This window comes from Perna viridis, chromosome 9 (assembly GCF_037379345.1).
Source record: "Perna viridis isolate PV_CMFRI_1.1 ecotype Kerala chromosome 9, ASM3737934v1, whole genome shotgun sequence".
In the NCBI taxonomy this organism is placed as follows: Eukaryota; Metazoa; Mollusca; class Bivalvia; order Mytilida; family Mytilidae; genus Perna; species Perna viridis.
In genome coordinates, this window is record NC_142453.1 from 11177680 (window position 1) to 11196179 (window position 18500).

General features: G+C 32.7%; 2 protein-coding genes across 3 annotated transcripts in view; one reads left to right on the forward strand and one right to left on the reverse strand.

The window, feature by feature from the left end:
- Positions 1–18500, reverse strand: part of LOC148606686 (uncharacterized) — a 47961-nt gene that overhangs the window by 16659 nt on the left and 12802 nt on the right. The gene's annotated exons all lie outside the window — the stretch shown is intronic.
- Positions 5722–18500, forward strand: part of LOC148606687 (CDP-diacylglycerol--inositol 3-phosphatidyltransferase-like) — a 36752-nt gene continuing 23973 nt past the window's right edge. Inside the window, exons 1-2 of the mRNA XM_088544851.1 lie at positions 5722–5844; positions 14490–14569. Coding sequence (XP_088400977.1) covers positions 14551–14569 — 19 coding nt within the window. The 5' untranslated portion in view covers positions 5722–5844; positions 14490–14550. The remainder of the gene's footprint in view (positions 5845–14489; positions 14570–18500) is intronic.

An 18500-nucleotide genomic window follows, 5' to 3' on the forward strand; every position in this document is an offset into this window, starting at 1 on the left:
ATCTACCTTTTAACAATAATTTACATAATGACAGTGATGACACTATAGATGACAGTTGCTAACTCCACAACCACATGGAAATGAACAACCACTGAGATCACCATAATATTATGATATGTAAAACAAAACCATTGTTGATTGGAAAAAAAATGTAACACACCTTTAACACATGTACTGTTTAAGTTATAAAATAAAATAAATACCTCAAGCATGATATATTAGCCTTTAAATAAATAACCAGAAACTTTCTCACATTAAAATGAGTCAGAACGTTTTGTTTACATTTAACTTTTGGACTGTGGGAACAATAGCAGGTACACTGTAGGTCCATATCATTTAAATAGATTTCCTTCCTTCATGTCATAATTATATTATCAGGACTGAAAATCAGTTATAGGCCTAGTTCTCAGACAATATGTACTTAAGGTAAGCAGGGGTTCAAAGTAGTGGTAGTCTGAGGTACTGGGACTTCAATTTCTGACCTTGGACCTTTCAAATTTTATTTAGCTGAGTCCCAGACCTTCAAATCTTTTATTTGACACTCTATGGTGGACTTAAGTGGACCATTGATTTGAAACTTGTTAAAGTCCTAGACCTTCCACTCGTGACAGTAAATTTGAACCCCTCCTGCAAGGAATATTTATGAGTTAAGGAGAACCAAATGACAGGTACATGCTACCAGTAGTTGAACCAATTCCAGTTTTAGGCAAGAGAATCAAAATTAACCCTTAATAACAAGTCTGTCATATGGTATTGCCTCCATATGTGGGTTATCCAACTTGAATGGCAAGTAATCTTCAGATATGACCATCTTCTTTAAAAATATGTGAACATATTTTTCTTATTGTATGAAATATTATCTGACAATCTATATTATAATATAAACAATTTCTAAATTATGCAATCTCTATTTATCTTTACACAGGATAGATAAATTAAAGCTGGTCAATAACTCAAGGGGTCCAAAAGGAAAATAATTTAATTCAATGGGAAGGTCATACAAATTAAAGCTGGCCAAAAACAAATGAGTCAAAGAAAGGGATAATTTAATTTTCTTTTATTTGTTTTTGTTTGTTGTTGTTGTTTTTGTGGAAAAGGGGGTGGGGCTTGTTCTATAAACAGTTTGACTTCACTCAAAACTATTTTCTATATATTTTTCATCTACCAGTAATATTAGTTTTAGCAAATAAGGAATGTAGTATATTGTATCTAATGTTAAATTTATTCATTCCATTAAAACTGTTTCCATACATAAGTGATTATACATGTATTGGATTATTTCTTAGGGTTCAAGATGCTTTAAGGGGTAGATCCTAAGAGCTGTTTCTAAACTTTTTCAATGATTAATTCTTCCTATGCAAGAATTATTCTAAATATTCTGACTACATCTTTATCAATATGCCTTGGTCACACCCTACAAATTCCCTTAAATGATTCTTGCTCACTTCAGGTATCTTCAGAAATAACTGTCATATCTTGTCAACACTTTGTACTGCTGCTACAGAACCCCAAGGTTATTCATTTGATAACTGAACTAATGAGGTACAACAATTGATGATTTTACTGTAATGAGCTTCTGTAAGCGAAGGAATGTGATCTATGTGTTTCATGTTCTAGGCCACACTGTGTTTATAATGGCAAAACACTGTAGAATAAACACCTTGAACAAGAATGCCAATTAAGATTCATCTACATGAAGTATAGTCCTGATCATGTTCCTTATTTCCAATAAATAATTCAATTCTTGAGTTTACACTGTTTAAAATCAATTTTTGTGTAAATCGACATGGAATCTCCTACTCACAATCTATATCAATAAAATAGATTCTAAGTGACAATCAATAAGAAAATATTGCTTCTGCGACAGAATATATCACGACTTATAAAGGCAACAAGATTTTATTCTCTTCAAAGAAGAATCTTTCTCTATCGAAGAAAAAAAAAAAGAAAACCATATTCCATATTCAAGAAATTGACAACTCCGAATCAAATAAGACCACATCATATCTTGTATGCCAGGGTAACCAACGTACATTTCACTGATGTGATGAAATAGATGAGCTAGATAAACAAATGTCTTTACAACCTGTTAACATTTTGAAGACTTTGTGTCTCCATACATCAGTTACACAAACTGATACAGAGAAATTTCATGCACAATAATTTATGACAGAAACAAGATGGAGGAACCAACACCCCCCTCCCCATATGTTGTTATGTGTTAGCCTATAACGACAACAGTAGACACTTCAGCCCTCATCTTACCGTTTCAAATCAAACTCCTTCATAAAAATAATCCAATTTTTTTGTAAAAAGAAGACAAAAAACTAATTGAAGGTCCTTTGAAAGCTGATTAACGAATGACGAACATGTTGATTTTCTGTTCCACTCTGAGTAATCAATAAACTACATAGAAATACTTGGGTCTTATCTACTCTTGTTTACAGTGCAATCAATATGCACACTGAGAAGCTTCTGTGTATTGGGTAAAAGTGAATATATTATAAGTAAAGTACACATATAAATAAGAAATTCTACAGGTATAGTCTACAAATAACAAAAAATCATAGTGTAGAACTGATAATATATGATATCTAAATTGTATGCAAGTGGTACATTACTAAAATGAATTTGTGGTTAAAAGTTGTTAATAATCAGTTTTACCATATTATGGTCCTCCGGGGATTGAAAAAACTAAAGATGGGGTTAAAAAGGGGGTAACTTTAATTAGACGTACTGTCAATTTTACTAGTTATTCTCCTTACTGCTGAAATTACTATTTCTACTAGTCCATAACCAAGTCTAATTTTCTTAAAAAAAAAACATTCCCCTATCTTTAAACTTAGAATAAAAGGGTTGTTGTTGAAAACCTGGCTGCTTTTAATACAAAAGGAAGACAACTCAGTCTGAACCTATTCGTCCTCATCATTTTAAGTAAACATATTCCAGGCCCCCTCCAAACACACAAAAAAAAAAAATAAAATAAAATGTGAACACTAAATCTCTATAATAATGAAACAAATATAATGCATTGGAATGAATAATAAATCTACAACATGACCTGTAAATTCATTGATATAAATAAAAAAAAATTAAGGCAGTCAATATGACCACTTATCTAAAGTAGGGAGACACTTATCAATGACAAGCCAGAACTCATCTATGTACAAAGTACATGTAGTTACTGTCTATATATGGTTACATTGAAGAGAAATGTACAATGGCAAGGGCCATGAATCATTGCTCTCCAATTAGGGATTGATTACATGTTTTCAGACTGATTAAAACTGAACACTTTATAAACTGCATGTCAAGAACTAGTTGCCTAATAACCCAAATATAAATCTATTTAAGGAAAAACATCTTAAAAGAAAAGAAGAAATGAAGTTTAAACAAAGTCTTATTGATTTGATTGATTGATTGTGGTTTAACACCCAGAAACAACAGCAATAGGTAGGCATCCCAACCCACTTGGACATATCCCAGATCTACAAAAACAACAGCAATAGGTAGGCATCCCAACCCACTTGGACATATTTTTCTGACTCTGATTATCCATGTGCTTGGCAAAGAAGCAATGACTACCAATTTTAATTTGTTGGTCAGGTTGCAGACCAAACAACCTCCTTCATTTCACAAACACCCTTTCCAGACACCAACATGGCTGTTTCACTGAATATATAAGGCATCAAATAAGATGCAATGAATGTATAAAATCAAAACATCTATACATACAACACCTACTAAGTTAAAATACAAATGTAATGCACTATTGCAAAATGAAATGTGGCACAAAATGTCACTTAATCCCATTAAATGACATGTTCTTCTAATTTCTGAACCAATGACATGTCCTATTTTCTGACCTACTCATTTCAATTCAACAGTTAAAATGATATTCAAATTTGATTCAAATACACCTATGGACTAATAGGTAAATATCACTGGATTCTTGTCAACTCTTTCTCAGACCTTGAAAAATATTAAACAAGAGTGTCTGGATGATGATTCCCAAGAATGGTAACTCTGTTAGTACTAACATCTAATCACTAAAAGGGCTGAAAGATCATTTTGTCCGACACTTACTCCTCAAGCCAGTATGGTCTGAATGAGTAAGAACTTGTCGGCAAATTTTGAGAAGTCAGTTCACAAGTCAAATAACTTTCAAGTGTCTCCGTGTCTAACATGATATTCTTGAACTTCCACGTACATGTACATTCAAATAAACAGCTGTGCCACGAGTGCATGACACACCCATCATCTTGTGAAAAAAAAAACCAACATAATGTTTTTGGAATAACTCAGGATTGTACAGGATGTCATACCAAGTATATCCTGAATCATTCCTTATTTCACATAATATGAGAGATGGACAAAATTGCTAACATGTTTCATATGATACCAAAATGAAGCAATAATTCAGATTAAGGGAGCAAAGATTTTTGCAACAAAAATTTTCCATGTCAATAGATAAATTAAAAAGTTCCATAAAACGGAAAGTTGATAAGAGAGAGAAACAAAAAATTGTTACAACATGTTTTACTGTTCATGGTATGTTTCTCTAAAATAAATTCATCCAAAACTCCATAAAAATTCAATAACTCAAAAATAAAATGACATCTCCAAAAAGTAAATAGATTTTCAGACAATAAATACATGTAACAAGCGTAAAATTCTAACAATCATAATAGATAATTTTGAGATATGGCACTACATGTGAAACACTCCCCTTTTTTAGTTGCCCCGTGCAGGTCTGGGTGTTAAAAGAATAGGCCCGCAGCAGCGCTAAGCTTGTCGTAAAAGGTGACTAAATAGTGCTCAGAACCCTAGCCGGGGGCTAGGGCGCTCTGCCCACAGAGCAACTGGGATGTGTGCCCCAGGTGGTGGAATGGGGTACCCCTGGCGTGTTACATGCTGGGGTTGTCAGGCTATAATACGGAAAACCTGACCACAAACCATAGTGGTGCACTGTGTTGGGAAAGATGCCACGTTCCTCGCACGTTAAAGAACCCTACTGTGGTATTCTTCTGGAGTAGGAACCATAGGGCTCCGCCACAGGAGGCTAAATTGCCCGACCCTACCCACCTCTCCCTATTTCCAGTCGCAATCAAAATTTATCGACCCCATTGTCCTTGTCACGGCTTGTGTCCCATCCCTTTTTCATTTCATGTTCATTTTATCATCAATTTCATGTTCATCGTCTGAATATAGCTGAAATATTGCTGCTCGGACTTAAACCCCAACAAACAAACAAACAAACCTTTTTTAGTTACAAACCCCTGTAACTAGGAGAGGTTTAATCAAATTAAAACCAAAATGTATACAGACCATTTGAACATCATAAGCAGAGTTAAAAATTAGCAGTCCCCCAGTAGTCCATAGCTACTAGATTTTGAGCTGGGCTACCAGCTTGTACTTCCTAAGCTTTTCCACTGATAAGAAACAACTATGTTACGTTTCAAAGAATTTGGATAGGGTATTCTCAAGTTACGGCGCAACACCTTTTTGACCGATAGACGGAAGCCAGACATTTAAATAACATAATACCTCCATTCAAAATGTTTAAGGGCATATAAAAAAGAAAGAATAATGCCCACTGCAAGTAAGACTTGAATTCAAAATAAACTATAGCACCTAAGATTTTTAAAGGTAAATTTATACCTTCTTCCTTACACTATATTCTTCAAATTCAAACAAAAGATATGACGTTCATGTACTGAAGTTACGGTAATACTCGGCATGTGAAAACTATTCAATATGATTGCTTCAAAGAGGAAGAAAAACATTGACGTAGTTAATTTTGAGTTAGTAACTGTCTAACCCATAAGCAAGAAACAAAATAGGGTAGGTAGATATTGTCTTATTCTACATTGATTTGGGAAACAATCTAGACTTTAACAGTGCTTCAGCCAAAATGGTCATAAAATATTTAGGATAGGCACAGAAAAACTAGGGTAAGAAGGGTAGCATTTTTTACCTAAGTACAATATACATGTACATGTATATCAACATGTCTGTTTTTGGTCCTTAGGTCTCACTAACCACTTCTAACGTTTCCATTACTTTACATGTTAAAACTGTAATTTTCAAAGTCTCACTGTGAATTCCCAGGACAAATGACATCTTAAAGCTGCATACCGTTGCGAAGCTTGGAAAATAAGGCTTCCAAAATCATTATGCTAATGGTACGATGATAGTAGAAATTCTTCACAAAATTTACTTGAATAAATAATACTGAAAATCCACATTTTTACCTGTTCTGCTAACTGACAGCATGGAGGCATATTACTCACACATGTAAACAATATTCATACACTTTTGTAGTTAATTACATATATGATTTTAAAGTACACATTCTCAGCTTTATTTTGACTACTTTTAATCATAGTACACACAAATAATGCACTTACAATGCATATGTCTAGGTTCAGTGTGTTTTTGGTACTACATAGGGGGATGGCCATTTGACCCGGAAGTGGTTAGTGAGACCTTAAAAATATTTTATGAGTTTTTATGTTTTTCTTTTTTTACATTTTATGAAAGCTTGTGGTATTGTGAGTCTAATAAGACCAAAACTATCAAAATCAGACATAGGACTACAAGGAAATGGTCATTTTTATATCATGCCCCTCAGTGATATTTTCCCTAAATTACTAAAAAATTACAATTTTAACTAACTTGTCACACCAAATTGATACCTATGATAATTCAAGAAGTTGTAATAGTAAATATCATTTAGCATTATGAAAAAAGAACAGATTTCAACAATTTATATCATACCTATTTCATTACTGTGCGATTCTAAGTCTGTTCTGTGTGACTATTTGAGTACTTTGAATATCCCAAGCAGTGACGTTGTGTATTTCATGGATGACGTAAAGTTATGAGTCGCTGTTACTAATAAAAATCTTGTTGCTATGTTGTTTTTTAAAATACCTTGCACAATGCACCTCTTAAAATATAGCCAGATTACCAATATCACTATACTGATTTTATGGGAAAGTGGAAATAATGACCAGGCAAGGCAATTTTCCTCAAATTATGCAGTTTTCTGAAATATGCCATAATTTAATTTATGGTCTCACTAACCACTTCTAACGTTTCCATTACTTTACATGTTAAAACTGTAATTTTCAAAGTCTCACTGTGAATTCCCAGGACAAATGACATCTTAAAGCTGCATACCGTTGCGAAGCTTGGAAAATAAGGCTTCCAAAATCATTATGCTAATGGTACGATGATAGTAGAAATTCTTCACAAAATTTACTTGAATAAATAATACTGAAAATCCACATTTTTACCTGTTCTGCTAACTGACAGCATGGAGGCATATTACTCACACATGTAAACAATATTCATACACTTTTGTAGTTAATTACATATATGATTTTAAAGTACACATTCTCAGCTTTATTTTGACTACTTTTAATCATAGTACACACAAATAATGCACTTACAATGCATATGTCTAGGTTCAGTGTGTTTTTGGTACTACATAGGGGGATGGCCATTTGACCCGGAAGTGGTTAGTGAGACCTTACCTAAATGGTATTTGATCCCTGTATGTACAGTTGTGGTTATGCTTACATTTATTTAAATGAGTAACCCTGTGAAAAACCCAGTCTATTTATGTGTGTAGGATGAAAGATGACAACATCTGGTATTCATTCTCTCTGTTTTAGTACATGTATGAAATAGTTTTGCTTGACATGAAAAATTATCAATTATCATCAACAATTTACAAGTTACAATCTATATCAATGCATTATTGATTAGTTAATACAATGTGTACATAAATGTATGAATGAAATTTTTTTATTGATTAAGTAAAAAGTGCAGTAAAACAGGGGTTTATGAACCCAATCAGAGAATAACTTTTTTTAACAGCTTAAGATATATGTAGGAAGTACACTCATACAGCTGATCCACGCTAGTAAATAAAATGCTGTGGTTGTGAAGTACATGTATTTCATACCAAACTTTTGATCTGTCTGACCATATGGCATAATAATAATAATAATAATAACCTTTCCCTATATGTTCAACAAGATTATTTGAAAATTTCTGCCTGACAAATATGATATTTTGTCTGACATTGCCTTTGGTCAGACATATATAGCCATCACTGTTTTCATTTCATATTTTATTGATTTTCATTATTTCAATACTTCATTTTATCATTTCAAGGTAGCAGCACCCAGAACCTATTATGCAACCAAAACTTCTCAATTTACTTTTATCATGTCCTGGAGCCTTAAAAAATTATAAAATCTGACGAAATAAGTTGAAAACATACGGACCTCAAATATTTTGAATCTCTCAGAAATGGCATGATTTGTTCCTGGCATGTTTGCATTACATGTTCATATGTGACATTTATGTACAAAAATTAACATCCATATGACAAACATGTGTTGGAACAAACTGTCAGAACCATGTGAATTTGAAAAGTAGACCACAAGAATTTTTCTTAAAAAAAAAACGTAATTAGTTGAATATTATTAACATTACCAAGTAGTTCCTCCATTTACATGTATTAGGTAATGTGTAAAGATGACATGTACATGCATGTGTGGCTCAACTCAACAGGAATGCATTAAACAAATTAATCACCTCACAGATGTCTCCACATGGTAACTTTCCATGTTAGAATTTTAACTGACAGGGTTTATCTCCCCTTGTTAAAAAAAAAAAATTGAGACTCTTACCTGAGTATTGAGTGAGGAAAGGAACTCCGAAAAAATCACAAATTTTCACATGGGGTAAATCCTTTACTGCCGATCCAGCTAGCCACATGATTAGCCCCGCCCCTTTGATTACATCATGGCAGAGATGACGGAGCACGTCAGTTCTAACATGTGAAGGTCAAACAGTTGACAACCCCAACATTTGCAGTATGATAAACGTGTACAAACTCCTTGTTCAAAGTACGGTATTAGATGGAAAAGGAGGAAAGACTAAAGATAAACAGTTTAACAGATTATAAACCACACAGCAACGTTCCCTTATCCAAACAAGACTTAAAGTGTATAATGTTTCTACCTGTATGTAAAAGGACAAGATAATGAAATAGACATATTCTGTCAGCATAATTACTAAAATTATAAATTTTCTCAGTTGTACACAAACGTGTCCCCTAATACATTAACTAGACAGAAGATGACCAACTATACAGATTGATCAAGAGGCCCATAAAGGTAAAATACAAAAGTTGTTGATGAATAAGGCAAATCGATTTTATTCATCATTAGTATGCAATATACATATTGAAAGCTTTACCATTCTTATCATTATTTTCATTTTCTTACCAACTAAAATAAATAAACAAATAAATAACTTTAATTACTGGATGAAAAAATCTATATAAAGTGGAAAATTTACAGTTGACCTGGAATGACCTTTGACACCAGCTCCATGTACCTGGGTTACATTTATCATACTTAATACCATTGCTACGTTAAAACACTAAAATGAATGTAATTTGTTACAAATGATAACATAGCAAATGCATTTACAAGTATTAAAAAAAATGTTAAAAGGGAAATAACTCCAGGTTTCAAGTGCTGCAGATTTGAAGCTATAAAAAATTAAATTCTATAATATTGAGTTGTCACCAAATGTGTTTCATTTTAACCAGCCAGAAAAGATAAGTTTGTAGTAACTACTTTTACCTTTACTTTTTGACCCAGTTTTTGACCATTCAGTTTTTAACAGATAAGAATAAAATATGCAAGTTCAGCAAAATGTTTTGAAATGATATGTATATAAGATGTATTAATGCACTGTATGTACATGTAATACATCTTCCCTCATCTTTACACTCATAGAAGGGACATACCATATAAACTTGAAATGCACAATTAAAACCTGATCCTACTCATCATTCAAATTCAAAATATTCTTTGGATTTGGAGGTAAAATAGACAAAAATGAAATTTTAAATGCAATTTCTTAAGACCCTTATGACAGCTAAGCAACAGGGATAAAATGTTTGTTTACAAAACAAGTCAGAAATGGAAACATGTCTCACAGATATAAACTACAAAAGCTTAGAATGATCAAGTCCTCAAATTTGTCCATGGAGCAACTTTACTGTCAAATCAATGTTCATCCTAATAGATAAATACAGCGGTCAATATGTCCATTCATGCCAGCCTCTCAGACTTTCAATTCATCCAATCAAAGCCTTAATTCCCTAGAGGTGAATTACACAAGGATTGCCATAATTAGAGCCAAATCATAACCATATTAAAGAACCATAAGGAAGCCAGTCTTACAGCCCTGAATAATAAGAACTTCTAGTTAACATTCAGTTTAAGTGTGTCTTAATCATTCAATGACATTGTTTACCACCTAACTTAATACCGCTGAGAACTTCCATATTGATTTTGGTGACAACCACAGGCATTGTAGTTTACATGGCTGTCTGTGACATAAAAACCAATAGGCCTATAAACAAAATTTTAGTGTTTCTTGGCCATCTCCTTAAAAATCAAAACAGATCATCAGTAATGTATAACAGATTTGTGATCAAAAATCAAATTGGGATGAATCTAAAGACTGAGATGTTTCATTTTTCAAACTTGAATAAAAAAAAAAAGATTTTTGACAATTCCTCTTGTCACAATGGCTTAGAATAAGAGTGAAATTAAATAGAAAGTGAACAACTGTTTATAAAGCACACCATATGTCCATCTCATTTTTATTTATCATTGTTACAGCACTCTCAATGAGTCCTGTGACAGCTTCTTCCAAGGAAACAAAAGTAATGATTGATGGACAGACATGGTAAATGTTCATCTATCAAGATTGCTCACTTATTAATCAAATTTAAGATACATCAGCAATTGATGTTTACTAATTATATGTCCAACCATTAAGTAAAAAATATGATCTGCTAGGCTGCAGCTTATCTAACTTCCATGTACATGTATCATATGTATAACAGTAATTTATCCTTGATTTGCCAATACCTCACACTTCACAGAACCAGAATATTTCATCAATAGACAATAAGACTCTGACTTGTATAAGATTTATTTGGCATTTTGTTTTAATCAAACCTGATGTTACTTAACAAAGAAGCAATGACTATAGCTTTCAACAGTGATAGATCCAGGCTTTTTCCCATTTCATATTAAAGATCCATGTCTTCATCAAATTTCAAATCAAAGGTCCTGGTTAAGAAATTGAGGGTCCAGTACCTGGGACCACTGCTAATTTGAACCTTTGCCAGCACTCCACAGTTTAGTTTAGTTTCGCACTTTTGGCTAGGGATGAAAAATGACATAAATGGAAACCGGTAGTTGCTATAGTGATTAAAAATGAAGAATCTATTGTTGATAAAACATTTTCTGAAAAAAGGGGACTTTTAAAAGTATTTTGCAATGTTTTATATATATTCAATGTTGAAGGGGCTTTTTTTCAATGACAATTTGACTTCATTGTGAAAGTGAATGTAAGTCAATTTTTTACCATGCTAAATTTAATAAGTGGATTACAAAGTGAAATAGCTCAAAATCTAACCGGCGATGCCCATATGAGGAAGGGGTTTTTGAAGGGAAAAGTTTGAACAGTTTCAGGGATTGAAATAAAAATTTCAGATATTTTGCGGGAAATTTGATATTTTTAAACCTGATTTTATGAACTTTTTTGCAAATTTTCGCATATTTTTGCATGGTTTCTATGGTAACCCTATATGCTGTGGGTAATTTGTTTCCAGAAAATTTTTACTGCATCCTGAAGGCCTTGGCTTCAGCTATTTCTAGATATATAGATTTACAGATGCTTGACAATTTTTTAAAGTGATAAATGTTACAAAGCATCAGATTACAAGACCAAAATTAGGCAGTTCTACAATACTGTGGAGTGCTGGCTTTGTACTACCTATTTAAAAGTGCAATTCAAAAGATTCAATCTCCTCCCAAATATGTCCTTCACTGTATAATGCTGATAGAAATCTAGAAATATACTGTTTGTACTTGTACATTTCAACTGAGTTCCCCTATATGGCATACCCTATTATATCACACCCCTTTACAGACCGTAATTCAGGTACATGTATGGATAAAATATATGATATAATGAACATGACATGTCAAAATCTGTATCACACGCTGTTTCAACCCTCGACCTATATCACCCCACGGTCTGGCCCTTGGGGTGATATACACATAGGAGTCTTGCAGTTGATAAAGCATGTGATACAGATTTTAACATGTAATATTCAGTATATATATCACATAGAGTTTGTTAATAGTCTTATAGGTCTGATTAATAAAATTGTATAATGTGTATGGTATCAATTTTCATGCACAATCTTATATCATGACATACATGTACATGTATTTACTAAATTATAACTTGGCTTTACAAAATCACCATCTAAAAACAACTTCAGCTAGAACCTCCAACTGGGCTTCATAGGATGACAGACAGACAATTTAATTGGCACACAGACACACAGATTGAGAATCAATAAATACATGTGTAAATGTTTATGCTCAAAATTTGTTATTTGGACAATCTACAAACTTCCTGCAGTATTTAATAATAGTTATAACAAAAAAAACATCTTTCCTTTCTTACCTATAAAATTTATACATGTATATTTGAGTAAACACATTGTCAGCAAGCTACATGTACATCTTCATGCACAATGTAAGATTTCATGAACATGTACATAATAAAAATAAACATCACTAAATTGCCTCACCTGAATTTGGACTTTCTGGCAATAATTCATCATGAATTTCCTCAAAAACCTTCAACTTCATCTTAGCTAGAGGAACTTCAGAATAACAAGGATGCAAGTCAAACAAAATCCATTGTGATGACTTTTTAACTTCCTTATCTAGCAGTAGTACAACAGGATTATAGCTTAAATGTCAATTTTATTTTTTTGGTTACAAATGAAAAAGATGTTGTCTGTTAACCGTTTCAGTAAGACAACATTATGAATTGATAGTTGTAAGAGTTCTTTCCCTTGAGAACTATACAGAGTACAAGCAAGTGTCAAAACAATAAATTGTCATTCATATCCTGCAAACACAAGTCTCTATTTCCTGGAATGATACTGGTACATTACCACACATTAAAAGCTTACCAAAAAACAATTGATCAAATAATGTAATGATTAATATCCTGTTAACTGTCTAATCCTCCCGCGAGTTCAAGGTAAAGAATTTAAATTTTACCTTGAACAGTCAAGAACAAAAATAAACAGGTCTAGAAAACAAAAAGACTTGTTTAAAGATCCACAGTGCATAAATATGCAAAACAAACCTAATTATGTTTGTCTCCAGACTTTAAAAGTTAACGAAAAGTTGGTCATCCAGAATTAAGAAGGCCCAATTCTTAAGACAACAAAAATGACGAAAAAAAAATCTGCTAGATCCACAACATTCGAAAAAGTGAAAAGCACAAAATAATGAACTGACAACCCATGAGGTAAATTGCCTTTAGATCATTTCTGTTATTGGCAAATCATCAAACATCAACTATAGACCCTGCCAACAGTTTGTCAAATTACATGCCTATGAAATGTACATTCTTCGTTCATTTCATGCCGTGAAATGCTTCACTCTGATTAATCCTGACTAGTATCCCTCGATCATGTATCTTGCAGAATACCAGGTATTGGCAAATTCTAATTGAAGATTACAGCAATTTGCACATACTTCATATCAATCACTGTATACTTCAAACATGTTAATCTTCTCTTAGTTTTAAACTTAAAGTTCAGGACCATAAAATAGATTCTCCATCGAAAGAAAAGTATCTAGTTAAATATACTGGTAACTATAACATTATGGAAATATGAGACTCAACAAGTCAAATCCTCATGTAAACGTAAGCCTTGAAATCTCCTTGTTTCACTACACCCTAAGGCAAAGATATAGAAAATCTAAAACTGCATAAAAAACACTAATACTAGGAAAGCAAGGTTGTTGCTCAACAGATCACATTTCAGCTGTTCTATAACTTTTACACATAATATATTTTCCCCACAGAAGGTGTATTTATTTAACAGGTTGTTGCAATTTCAGTAAAAATCAATGATCCTGTATGGCATAATATAATGTAATTAGGTGTTCAACAGCTAAATGCTTTCATTGCAATCTTAATGTTAATATCATGTAGTCTTAATAAGGCAATAAAAATTGTACATCCAGATTTATACTCAGTAATTACCATATTTTCATGTTTATACAGACATTTGCGATCTATTTTAGTTAGGTTGAAATCACAAACCATAAGCACAAAGTGAACATCATGAAGACAAAACCGAGCATTTCCCATACAGATGACAGACCAATGTCTAGTATACGTGCACATGTATTGAAATATATATATATAATAATTGTCTTAACATGAATTTGGCAACACTAAAATATTAATTACATGAAATACACAGTGTACATTACGAATGTTCAAATACTGAAGAAAACAATTTTTTTCCCTTTTGATAAAAATTTCCTGTTTTGAAGGAAGTGTCAATGACTGGATCAGGAAAAGGCGGTGAGACCATGGAGGTATCAGATAGTATATATGTACTTCATGAGCCAAGGTAAAACTTGTAACATTAATTATGCTGACCCAAGGAAAAATAATTCAAGGGCAGTAATCAGTTGTAGATGCAGTCTCACTAACCACTTCCGGGTCAAATGGCCATCCAGCTATGTAATACCAAAAACACACTGAACCTAGATCTATGCATAGTAAGTGCATTATTTGTGAGTATTCCGATGAAAAGAAGTCAAAATAAAGATGAGAATGTGTACTTTAGAATCACATTTGTAATTTACTACAAAAGTGTTTAGAAGTGCAAGTAATTTGCCCCCATGCTGTCAGCAGAAAAGGCGAAAATGTGGATTTTCAGTATTATCTATTCAGTTTAATTTTTATGAAGAATTTCTACAATCATCGTACCATTAGCATAATGATTTTGAAAGCCTTATTTTCCAAGCTTTCCTATGGTTTGATTGAAACTTCAAGATGTTATTTGTCCTGGGAATTCACAGTAAAACTTTGAAAATTACTTTTTAAACATGTGAAATAATGGAAAAGCTAGAAGTGGTTAGTGAGACCTGCAGGGATTTTCCTGAATACTCAAATGAATGTTAACCAGAATGTTCTTGGAACACCCTTGGACAAAACAAAGAAGGACCATTAAAGGGAAAGACCACCTTTGCATTAAGTTTATCTTGTGATAAATCGTACCTACCTAAACAAAAATAAATAAACTTTAATGCAAAATGCGCTTTTATAAAATGCTCAAGGCTATGCAAAGTTCGAAATCCTTGACATCACTAAGTCAGTTTGGTACTGATACAAGTACTGCACAAATAATATGTAAACAAAGAATATTCCGTAAATATTTCTACGATCATGTTTATCTAATCACCAAAACACGATGACTTGTCAAGCTTACAACTGCACGAGTGATAAAAGAGAAATGTTCTAAAAGTTTTTTTACCAGCAACACCAACATTCTTCGGAAGTAGCCATAAGATTTTCCTTACAAATACTAGTCATCTGGCTGCAAATCTCATTGTTTGTCAATGATGTCTGACAATTGCTTAAACATGTTGTGCCTCAATCTCTTCTTCTATTTATTTTGGGTTAAAATTATTGCAGAAAAGTCCAAAATTTGCGATTTCTTCAGACATCGTAATCAATTACCTATTTACTTTCACTTTACAAACCGACTTCGTGACATCACAGTTCAACCGGTCATGGTGGCGCCCATAGGTGTGGGAAATTCAAATTTCCTAATTATAAATCTTGATTTAATTAAGAAAAGGAAATTAATTTGTTTCAATTTAATTTTCATGAATATTAACGGATTAGTTTCGATATTTATGACTTGCACAATAACATGGTCTTCTTCAAGAAAATGCCATGATAGGCAATACTGCATTTCAATGAATTCTGAATGGTCAACTTGAAGGGCCTTGTGATCCCTTTCCATTATTATACAAGGATCAAAAGAAAAAGTAAAGGAACTACATTGTATGACCTAATATTCTTTCCAAAGAGATGAATTCAATGTAGTTTCTTTTATTTTGCCCAATACATAATGTTTACAAATATAACTTTCTTCCGAATACTGTAATTGAATGCCTAAATGGAAAGTAGCCTTACAATTTGAAAACATGATACCTATCCCATCTATGAAGCAGAAAATAATCATAAATATAGTCAACGTAACTGGCCAAGACAGTCTACTTAACACTTTTTTCTTAATACAATTTGACCAGAAAATTGGAATTTTTTTTCAGGAGAAAATTCAGGTCAGACAAAAATACAGAAGGTCCTATATAATATTTGGTGAGTTGTACACAGAAATTATGAAGTCTGAGCCATGCTTGGCAGTTTTCTGTCGAAATCATAAAAATGCAAATATCATTAGAAGTATGCAAGATTGTGAACATGTGTAGAATGAAAAAAAGTTCTATGATTATGTCATACCATCATCTTCCAAAATTGTTAACTGCAGAAGTGACAAACAGTTGAAAGATACTTCCATCAAAACAAAACAAAAAAATACCAAGTATAAAATATCTTTAAGAGATGAGGTGGTCACAAAACACTATGGTAAGTATGCTACAGATTCTGAAGTGCACTGAATAATGAAATGCCCTACATAAAAAAATCAATTCTACACTGAGTTTTGCAAAGATACAAATTCAAACGAGGAAACTTCAAATATTCAGCGTATGATGAACAGACTTAAGATAAACACAGAAAAAAGAAGGGATAAATATGTTAAAAATGTTTTCATGCCTTAAATTTGAAAAAAAACTGAGCCACTCAAATTCTATGTTTAGTTAGATAATGAAACTGTTACATAACGCTAAGATAACAAAGCTGTATGTTTGTACATGTAATAATGAGTAGCATCTTAGTGCTGTGATAAAAATTGACTTCATGAACTTGTAATCATCAAGGTTCTTTGATTTCATAAGGCTTAAGTTAGTAACAAGTGTACTCAGGATGTTAATTTCAAAGTGTTTACAAGAGTGCCCAGAAAAACAGACATTTGGATAGCTATAACCCTTCCCAATTACTTTGGTGAGGGGATAAAAACCATTAAATACTCAACCAAGCAACATTTCTAAAATTTTAATCAAAGAGAGACAACTCTTGGTCAACAATAAGAACTTCAATGAACATCGAAAGTAAAGTTACTGCATGTAAATGTATTCAAAATGAATGTATTACATGTGTGCTCAAAAAGCATAGGTCATCAAATTAAAAAAATTCCATATAATCCAAAGACAAATATTCTCAGCTAATATAATCTTCAACAAGAGGCTCCCAGGAGCCTGAAGTGCTCACCTTGTTAAAATTTGTCTTTCAAGGGTAGTAAATTTAACAATGAGATGTCCAACAATTTTGACTCAAGAAGACTTTGGTAGGACTTATCTTAAGGATCATTTCAACAATTGAAAGTTTCTTTTTATCTATTATAGGTTTCAAGATATTGGCTGAAAACTGTAAAAAAAAAAATCATCTTTCAAGGCAGTAACTCTTACAAGGAGTCGTCTGACAACTTTGATTCCTGAAGACCTTTGAAGGCCTTATAATAAGGATCATTTCAACAATTGAAAGAGTTTGGCTAAATCTAACAGTTTTGAGATATATGCGAAAAACTACTGTCTGACCCTTATGTTCTATTATAAGTAATGGGGGCCATGTTTTTTGATGGATCAAAAATCCCGAAATCAGCTCTATGCAGGATATCACAAGGAACATTCATACTAAGTTTGGTTTCAATTGGTCAAGTAGTGTCAGAGAAGATTTTTGAAAGAAATAACATTAAAAATAGCAAAAATCGTTGAAAAAGGGCAATAACTCCAACATGGCTTAACAGATTAAGACCAAAACTTGATCAGAGATAGATCTCATCATGCTGAACACTTTTACCATATTTAAACCGAGCTAAACCTAACAGTTTTGGAGATGTATGTGAAAAAATACTGTCTGACCCCTATGTTCTATTTTTAGTAATGGTGGCCATGTTTTTCGACAAATCATACACCCCCATATCAGTTCTATGCAGGATACCCCAAGGTACATTTATACCAAGTTTGGTTCTAATCAGACAAGTAGTTTCAGAGGAGAAGAGTTTTGTACAATTGATAACGACGACGACGGACGCCAAGTGATGCCAATAAAAATGAAAATAAAGAAGCTACGTTACATGTATGTTTGCACTTCATTCTCAAAACTGGCAATCAAGAGTAGCACAGGGCACAAAATAAGCACTAGAAAGCTGGCACGAGACCAGTGAAAATCTATACAGACCAATAAATGTATGCAAACAATTTTTTAGCGCATAACTTGGCAAAAATCGCCCAAACTTGACTTACATACATGTAGAACCAGTAAATGTATTTGTTCATCCCGACTTAAATTTATACAGAATATAGTCTCAGGGCTTTCACTATCTTTTCAGTGAACAGGCTTAATAGAGAAAATGAACAGTCTACACC